General features: G+C 40.3%; 1 protein-coding gene across 1 annotated transcript in view; it reads right to left on the minus strand.

Moving 5' to 3' along the window:
- Positions 1 to 10,000, minus strand: part of dync2h1 (dynein cytoplasmic 2 heavy chain 1) — a 256,786-nt gene that overhangs the window by 180,310 nt on the left and 66,476 nt on the right. The window contains 8 exon segments of the mRNA XM_061919267.1: positions 131 to 226; positions 229 to 315; positions 4,478 to 4,506; positions 4,509 to 4,665; positions 4,667 to 4,683; positions 8,486 to 8,636; positions 8,764 to 8,877; positions 8,951 to 9,063. Coding sequence (XP_061775251.1) covers positions 131 to 226; positions 229 to 315; positions 4,478 to 4,506; positions 4,509 to 4,665; positions 4,667 to 4,683; positions 8,486 to 8,636; positions 8,764 to 8,877; positions 8,951 to 9,063 — 764 coding nt within the window.

Consider the following 10,000-nt stretch of genomic DNA (forward strand, 5'->3'; position numbering starts at 1 on the left):
TTTTAAAACATAGGAGTGTATTACAATCGCTGGCCTACTAAAAACGGAGCCATGACACATGCGTGCGAGAACCCTGTCTCCAAATGCTCGACTTGAGCTGGAAGGATGTTAGCTCCTCCCACAGGCTTACCTCGTCACAGTTGAACACCAACACCTGGCGTCCAAACAGGCCACCCAGAGCTTTGACGGACTCGGTCTTGCCCGTCCCAGCGGAGCCCATAGGGGTTCTCCCCCGAGCCCCATCTTCATGGCCTGGGTCAGAGTCAGGTAGCATTTGTCAGTCAGCGGAGTGTGCACCAGCTTGGCCGCGTTGCCCTGAGAAACAAGGCAGGGATGAAGACAGCAGCGGTGGCAAGATGGCGTGTGGAAGCAGGGAACAGGTGCACCACTCCCAGACAGCCAAGGCACGGAATAAAAAAAGCATATTTCACTATAGCTATAAAAGAAAATGACAGCAGAGACGGTTTGAAGATGTTTTGACTTCACCACATCTCGAATACACAGCACCCCCAAATGGTTGGATGTGTTTCCAGCAGGGGTCGTCAGCCCTTTTCCAGGCATCGGACCCCAGACAGATGGAGAGATGGAGCGGGGGACCCCCGACTTGTACAACACTTGGTTTTAAACTAAACCGATCCTCAAGTTACCTTGTTGTGAAATACAAAAATAATACAATACATATCACTAACATGCAACTTCAGCACTAAGATTATATTAATAATACGATTTATTTATTAGGAGTGAATGTCCCTTTGGGACAGAGGACCCTATTGTATTTCTAAGGTTTTATTATATATTATACTGCCGGCTCTTTGAGCTGGGCGGCATAGCTCGGTTGGTAGAGTGGCCGTTGCCAGCAACTTGAGGGTTGCAGGTTCGATTCCCGCTTCCGCCATTCTAGTCACTGCCGTTGTGTCCTTGGGCAAGGCACTTTACCCACCTGCTCCCAGTGCCACCCCACCACTGGTTTAAATGTAATTTTAGATATTGGGCTTTCACTATGTAAAGCGCTTTGAGTCATTAGAGAAAAGCGCTATATAAATATAATTCACTTCACTTCACTTCACTGTAATTTGACCCCCTTTAACATGCTTCAAAACTCACCAAATTTAACACACATATCAGGACTGGCGAATAATTGCCATCTAATCAAAAAAACCAAAACTCAAAATTGCGCTCTAGCGCCCCCTAGGAAAAAACAGACAAAACTGTGTGTAACTTCCGTTATGAATGTCGTAAAGACATGAAACAAAAACTTCTATGTAGGTCTGACTTAGACCTACATTTTATACACTTAAATCCTTCAGAAAAAATCAACAGGAAGTTGGCAAAAAAACCTTCAAAACAAAACTTTCCTAAAAAATGTCATCTTTTGCCTCTTTGAGCTGTAATTTGACCTCCTTAAAATGCTTCAAAACTCACCAAACTCAACACACACATCAGGACTGGTAAAAAAATTTGCCATCTAGTAAAAAACCAAACCTTAAACTCAAATTGTGCTCTAGCACTCCCTAGAAAGAAAACACTGACAAAACTGCTCTTGGGAAGAAAACAGACAAAACTGCTTGTAACTTCAAGTAGGAATGTCATAGAGACATGAAACAAAAACTTCTATGTAGGTCTCACTTAGACCTACATTTCATTAATTGACATCTTTCAGCAAAGTTAAACAAGAAGTTGGCAATTACCCCTTCAAAACAAAAGATTTGTAAAAACCTGTCACCTTTTTTCAAACATTATCTCCTCTGAGCGCGTTTGTTGTGTAGGTTTCAAACTCGCAGAGGAAACAGATTGAACCCTTCTGATTAAAAGTTGCACAAATAGTTTTTCTAACTGCTTCCGGTTTTTATTTTACAAGCATTCAAAGAACTGCTACGCTGATGCTGCCGCACTGCTGCCGTCTCAAGATGGCCACTTAAAAGCAGGAAGCACCAGCGTGACCACACAATGCAGAGAAGGTAGGTAATGTGCGGGTAAAGATATGTTGACTGGGTGAAAGAAGGAGGCACCAGTTTGACTCCAGGATACAGAGAAGATAGGTAATGTGCAGGTAAAGATATGTTGCCTGGGTGATGGCAGGAAGCACCAGCGTGTATGGGGTGAAAGAAAGAAGCACCAGTGTGACCCAGGATGCAGGGAAGGTAGGCAATGTGCAGGTAAAGATATGTTGAATGGGTAAAAGGCAACAACAGCAAAAGTTGGTCCCGTCCATCGCTGCTGGCAGCTTTAATTTATTCAGTTTTTTATTACAAACCTGCAAGGTACAGTAAGTATGTCAGCCATTTTCATGCCAATGTTGATGTGTGTTTGTGGAAAAACTACAACTGACACATGTTAAAAATAAATAAATAAAAGCCTGTGTGGACCCTGTTAAGACCTGTGATTTAAAACCCTTGTTTGTCGCAGTTAATTGGTTCCGGGCTCGACCTTGGTAAATAACTTCAGCGAAACAGGAATTATTAATGAAGTCCTTGCTCAACGTTTCTGTTTTTTGGAGGCTTTTGGAGGGTGTGGGGTTCAGATCAGCGGTCGTCGTTGTGGTATGAAACACTGCATTTTTGAACACTTATTTTTATACACTGAATTTTTATAAACTGAATTATAAAACACAATTTTTGTACACTGATTTTTCATACACGGAATTTTAAAACACCGTATTTTTAAAACACTGAATTTTTTTACACTGAATTTTAAAGACATAATTTTTATACACTGAATTTTAAAAAGACATACTTTTTATACACTGAATTTTAAAAAGACATAATTTTTATACACTGAATTTTAAAAATACATACTTTTTATACACTGAATTTGTACACGCGGTATTTTTATACACTGAATTTTAAAAGAGAAATTTTATACACTGAATTGTAAAAGAGAAATTTTATACACTGAATTTTAAAACACATAATTTTTATAGACTGTATTTTTAAAACACTGCATTTTTGAGCACTTATTTTTATACACTGAATTTTTAAAACACTGAATTTTTATAAACTGAATTATAAAACACAATTTCTGTACACTGATTTTTCATACACGGAATTTTAAAACACTGATTTTTACACACTGTATTTTAAAACACTGAATTTTTATATACTGAATTTTAAAGACATAATTTTAAATTTTTATACACTGAATTTTAAAAAGACATAATTTTTATACACTGAATTTTAAAAAGACAATTTTTATACACCTGGATTTTAAAAAGACAATTTTTATACACTGAATTTTAAAAGTACATAGTTTTTATACACTGAATTTTAAAACTGAAATTTTATACACTGAATTTAAAACTGAAATTTTATACACTGAATTTAAAACACAGAATTTTTTATACACTGTATTTTTATATACACGTTTTTCATACACTGAATTTTAAAACACTAATTTGTATACACCATATTTTTATACACCTGAAATCCCGACTGGCCTGGGAACGCCTCGGGATCCCCCGGAAGAGTTGGACCAAGTGGCCGGGGAGAGGGAAGTCTGGGCTTCCCTGCTTAGGCTGCTGCCCCCGCGACCCAACCTCGGCTAAGCGAAAGAAGATAGATGGATGGATGAATTTTTATACACTGCATTTTTATACACTGTATTTTAAAACACAGGATTTTTGTACACTGAATTTTTATACACACATTTTGTATACGCTAATTTTTCATACACTGAATTTTAAAATACTGATTTCTATACACCATATTTTGTAAACTGAATTTGTATACACTGTATTTTTAAAACACTATATTTTTATACACTGAATTTTAAAACAAATAATTTTTATACACTGAATTTTAAAACAGAGAATTTGCATACACTGATTTTTCATACATAGAATTTTAAAAATATGATTTTTTATACACACAATTTTTAAACACTGATTTTTATACACTGAGTTTTTGAACACGGATTTTTTTTAAACACATGCATTTTGCCTGAAAAATTCCCCCCCCCCCCAATTAAATTGTCAGCATAAATCCATTAAAAAAATAAATTAGTGAATTGGTAAAGTGAAGTGAATTATATTTATATAGCGCTTTTCTCTAGTGACTCAAGCGCTTTACATAGTGAAACCCAATATCTAAGTTACATTTAAAGCAGTGTGGGTGGCACTGGGAGCAGGTGGGTAAAGTGTCTTGCCAAGGACATAACGGCAGTGACTAGGATGGCGGAAGCGGGAATCGAACCTGCAACCCTCAAGTTGCTGGCACGGCCGCTCTACCAACCGAGCTATGCCGCCCCCAATTTTCACCAAAATTCAAACAACAAAAATTCTGTCACATAAATTCAGTGTCAAACAAAATCTTTTGTAATAAAATGCTCACAGTTGACCACCTGGTGGTCGTTTGAGCACACTGCGGCGAGTCCTGGTTAAATGAACCAAACCCTCTTCCTAATGCTGCATTCACACGCAGGGTTCTCACAGGAATTGGGCAAAAAAAAAAAAAAGGATGACAAGCGAGTTGTGGGGACCCACCTGGTACTCGTAGGTGTAGTTGAACTGGCATCCACCATGTGGACCTGGCAGCACTTGCCGGGGCCCATGTAGAAGCGCAGCTGCTTCTGCCAGGCCCAGGCATCTGGACCGCCGACTCCGGCCTGCTTGAGCTGCTTCACCACACTGATGTTGTGGATGATGTCCAGGATCAAGGCCTTCAGTTTCAGCGTGCAGGATGCCGGGGTCTAGGCCAGGCCAGGGAGAGACAACAGGACTGAAATGTCACGCATACACCAGGGAGGACTTGCGATTCAGAAGAGTCAGATTCCGATCTTACAATTCCAGCCAAAGTAACAGTCCTGTTCATAATTAAATAGTCTGTCTTTTACTCATCCTCTCTTTGTCTCTAATTCATTTTTTTTTCTTCCCTCCAAGTAAATCAACAAAATCCCAGGAAATTCCTGTTCAAATAAATGGATGTATTCATAGTTCTACAATGCCGTGCATTCTCAAATTTTGCCCCATTTTTAAACCTGATTCCGACCTTTCAACCAACCCACCCATACTACTTTTTCCATTTATCAAACGCCAAATATGTTTACCCTTTTCCCAAAATTCCGGTGTTCACAGAATTTCCTGAAATTTCTCCCCATTGACAATGAATGAGCATTATACCAAGCTACTGCATATCCCACATTTCGCACCCGATTTGAACCGTTCCACCATCTACACACTCCACTCACCTTGGATCATAAAAAATCTGGGTATTATCTTCCACCCAACTCTCTCCTTTGAGTCACACATTAAAAGCGTTACTAAAACGTCCTTCTTTCATCTCCGTAATATCGCTAAAATTCGCTCCATTTTGTCCACTAAAGACGCCGAGATCATTATCCAATGCGTTTGTTACGCCTCGTCTCGATTACTGTAACGTATTATTTTGGGGGTCTCCCCATGTCTAGCATTAAAAGATTACAGTTGGTACAAAATGCGGCTGCTAGACTTTTGACAAGAACAAGAAAGTTTGATCATATTACGCCTGTACTGTATATACCCTTTATATACATATATACATACATATATACCTATACTGTATACACCTTTATATACATATATACATACATATATACCTATACTGTATATACCTTTATATACATATGTACATACATATATACCTATACTGTATATACCTTTATATACATATATACATACATATATACCTATACTGTATATACCTTTATATACATATATACATACATATATACCTATACTGTATATACCTTTATATACATATATACATACATATATACCTATACTGTATATACCTTATATACATATATACATACATATATACCTATACTGGCTCACCTTCACTGGCTTCCTGTGCACTTAAGATGTGACTTTAAGGTTTTACTACTTACGTATAAAATACTACACGGTCTAGCTCCATCCTATCTTGCCGATTGTATTGTACCATATGTCCCGGCAAGAAATCTGCCTTCAAAAGACTCCGGCTTATTAGTGATTCCTAGAGCCCAAAAAAAGTCTGCGGGCTATAGAGCGTTTTAATTTCGGGCTCCAGTACTCTGGAATGCCCTCCCGGTAACAGTTCGAGATGCCACCTCAGTAGAAGCATTTAAGTCTCACCTTAAAACTCATCTGTATACTCTAGCCTTTAAATAGACCTCCTTTTTAGACCAGTTGATCTGCCGCTTCTTTTCTGTTTTCTCCTGTGTCCCCGCCTCCCATGTGGAGGGGGTCCGGTCCGATGACCATGGATGAAGTATTGGCTGTCCAGAGTCGATACCCAGGATGGACCGCTCGTCGGGACCCAGGATGGACTGCTCGCCTGTGTATTGGTTGGGGACATCTCTACGCTGCTGATCCGCCTCCGCTTGAGATGGTTTCCTGTGGACGGGACTCTCGCTGCTGTCTTGGATCCGCTTTGAACTGAACTCTCGTGGCTGTGTTGGAGCCACTATGGATTGAACTTTCACAGTATCATGTTAGACCCGCTCCACATCCATTGCTTTCGGTCCCCTAGAGGGGGGGGGGGGTTGCCCACATCTGAGGTCCTCTCCAAGGTTTCTCATAGTCAGCATTGTCACTGGCGTCCCACTGGATGTGAATTCTCCCTGCCCACTGGGTGTGAGTTTTCCTTGCCCTTTTGTGGGTTCTTCCGAGGATGTTGTAGTCGTAATGATTTGTGCAGTCCTTTGAGACATTTGTGATTTGGGGCTATATAAATAAACATTGATTGATTGATCATTCAACTATTATTTTCCAAGTTCAACAAAATTCCAAGAATTTTGTTGGTGGCCGGGGTTTGGTGCTAGCGGGGTGTATAATATAGCCAGGAAAAATCGTGCATGCATGGGATTCTGGGTAATTGTTATGTTGCGTTTATAATGTGTTACAGTGCGGATGTTCTCCCAAAATGTGTGTGTAATTCTTGTTTGGTGTGGGTTCACAGTGTGGCGCATATTAGTAAGAGTGTTAAAGTAGTTTATATCACAACTTTCAGTGTAACCTGTATGGCTGTTGACCAAGTATGCCTTGGAATCTCGTGCGTGTGACGATAGAAGCAGCGGAATGTATGCTTCTGGCCGGCACGCAGATAGCGTGGTGTAAAGGCGGGCGCGATGACATGTTGTAGAGGACGTTAATTAAAAGCACGGCCATCACGCCACGCCCTCAATATTGTAGTCAGAGTGAAAATCGGAGAATGTTAGCCCCGGGTGATGTCCGGGAGAGGCACCAAAATCCGGAAACCCCCCCGAATTAATCGGAGGGCTCGGCGATTATGCAGCTGAGTCACATCAGAGTGGCCAAAGAGCCGCATATGGCTCCGGAGCCGCGGCTCTAGATCAACATCAGGTGGAAAAAATGGAAAAAACACAAAATATACAATATTTTCACCCAATAACTTTTTTAGGTGGAATATTTGAGATTATATAAGAATTGGAGCCTTAATTTTGGATTTTGATTTATTATTATTTTTTGAGCTATGACACTTAAAAAAAAAAAATCACACTAAAATAATTGGGGATCCAAAAGGGGTCGGGAACCTTTTTGGCCTAGAGAGCCATGAAAGCCAAATATTTTAAAATGTATTTCCGTGAGAGCCATATAATATTTTCTAACACTGAATACAACTAAATGCATGCATTTTTAAATAAGACCAACATTTTTAGAGTATGATAAGTCTCTTATTCTTTTTAATAATATTTTTATTATGAAGCTAACTGATAATAAATAAAATACTTCTCACCATTAATACGACTTCTTGAACAGGTGCGGTAGGAAACGGATGGATGGATTGAAATGCATGAGAATGTTTTATATTTTCAACGTTATTTTCAAGATTGTGATTTCCAATGTCAACTAAGATTTATCCGAGAGCCAGACGCAGTTATCAACAGAGCCACAGGTTCCCTACCCCTGCATTAAAGTGTTAAAAAACAAATTATACATTTTTTTAACTGTTTACTTTTAGCACAATAATCTCGAGATCAACCTCAGATATATCCGTCAATTTTAAGTTTTATTGTTGTTATGTTTTTGGTTCGTTTCAGGCCCTTTTTTTAAAAAACAGCTCAATTTTTTTATATGGCAAAACACAAAATATGCAACATTTTCCCCCCAAAAATATCTCAAAGTGGAAAATTTAATGTGGCGTAATCGAAGCCTTGAATAGGTCAATAATTCAAAATGACATTGATTTTGATTCATTATTATTTTTAAAGAAAGAAAGCGTTGTGCTATTAAAGCATTGCAACAATTTCTTGATACATTTCACCTGCTTGCTCTTTTATACCACTTTTTATGTTTTTTAATTTTTTTCAATTGTATTCTTAAAATGTGCCGTGGGGCCGTTAAAGAATGACCTGCGGGCCGCACTTTGGACACCCAATTTAGAGTCTAGCGATTTATACCAGAAACCAACAGGTAGCACCAAACAACTGTGGAGCGCCTAAGAACTACGATAAGTAGTGTGTTGTCTTACATGCAAGTCAATCATATAGAGGGGGAATCGAACAGACGTACCTGTGTTGGTATGGTCGTCAGAGGTGGTGTCACCAGTTGTGTAATGCTCCAGTTTGGCGGTGAGCTCCGACTCCAGCTGCTGTAGATTCTGGTCCTTCAGAGCTCTTTCCACATCTTCAGTAAATTGGATTTGCTCAGCGAGGCACAGAATCTACACAGAAAATGGTATGTTTTTTTAGTAAAAATATATAAAGCTGAAAATGGACTCTGCGTGGATGGTGTGTGTGTGTGTGTGTGTGTGTGTGTGTGTGTGTGTGTGTGTGTGTGTGTGTGTGTACTTGTGAGGGATAACGTGACGGGTCCACTTCTCCTTGTTTGGCTGCTGTCACACATTCATGCAGCATTTGCTTCAGCGTCTCTTTCATCTCATTGGACAGGTCGTTCAACCACACCTAGAAAAAGCCACTTGTTTACAAACACTGGGCCGCACGCCTGTTTTTATCCTCGAATAAACAACTGGTGTACCTCCACAAGGCTGGAGATGCGAACCCCATTTCTGAGGGGTACCACCTCCCCCTCCAAGGAACACATGGCCACAATCTGCTGGCAGCCGTCGTCAAACACCACACTATGGATGCCTGTTCGGACCACATTCACTCATTAATAAAAAAGGGTTGAACGTTGCCCGTTAGGACAAAAAACATGAGCAGAGGTGTCCAAAGTGGGCCCCGGGGGGACGTTTGTGGCAAAATCGACATTGAAAAGTTTAATAAAAGAGCAAACAGAGGAAATCAATCAATCAATCAATCAATCAATGTTTACTTATATAGCCCTAAATCACTAGTGTCTCAAAGGGCTGCACAAACCACCACGACATCCTCGGTAGGCCCACATAAGGGCAAGGAAAACTCACACCCAGTGGGACGTCGGTGACAATGATGACAATGAGAACCTTGGAGAGGAGGAAAGCAATGGATGTCGAGCGGGTCTAACATGATACTGTGAAAGTTCAATCCGTAATGGATCCAACACAGTCGCGAGAGTTCAGTTCAAAGCGGATCCAAGACAGCAGCGAGAGTCCCGTTAACAGCGGAGTCAGCGGGAAACCATCCCAAGCGGAGGCGGATCAGCAGCGCAGAGATGTCCCCAGCCGATACACAAGCAAGCAGTACATGGCCACCGGATCGGACCGGACCCCCTCCACAAGGGAGAGTGGGACATAGGAGAAAAAGAAAAGAAGCGGCAGATCAACTGGTCTAAAAAGGAGGTCTATTTAAAGGCTAGAGTATACAGATGAGTTTTAAGGTGAGACTTAAATGCTTCTACTGAGGTAGCATCTCGAACTGTTACCGGGAGGGCATTCCAGAGTACTGGAGCCCGAAATGAAAACGCTCTATAGCCCGCAGACTTTTTTTGGGCTTTGGGAATCACTAATAAGCCGGAGTCCTTTGAACGCAGATTTCTTGCCGGGACATATGGTACAATACAATCGGCAAGATAGGATGGAGCTAGACCGTGTAGTATTTTATACGTAAGTAGTAAAACCTTAAAGTCACATCTTAAGTGCACAGGAAG

This window comes from Nerophis ophidion, linkage group LG13 (genome assembly GCF_033978795.1).
Source record: "Nerophis ophidion isolate RoL-2023_Sa linkage group LG13, RoL_Noph_v1.0, whole genome shotgun sequence".
NCBI lineage: Eukaryota > Metazoa > Chordata > Actinopteri > Syngnathiformes > Syngnathidae > Nerophis > Nerophis ophidion.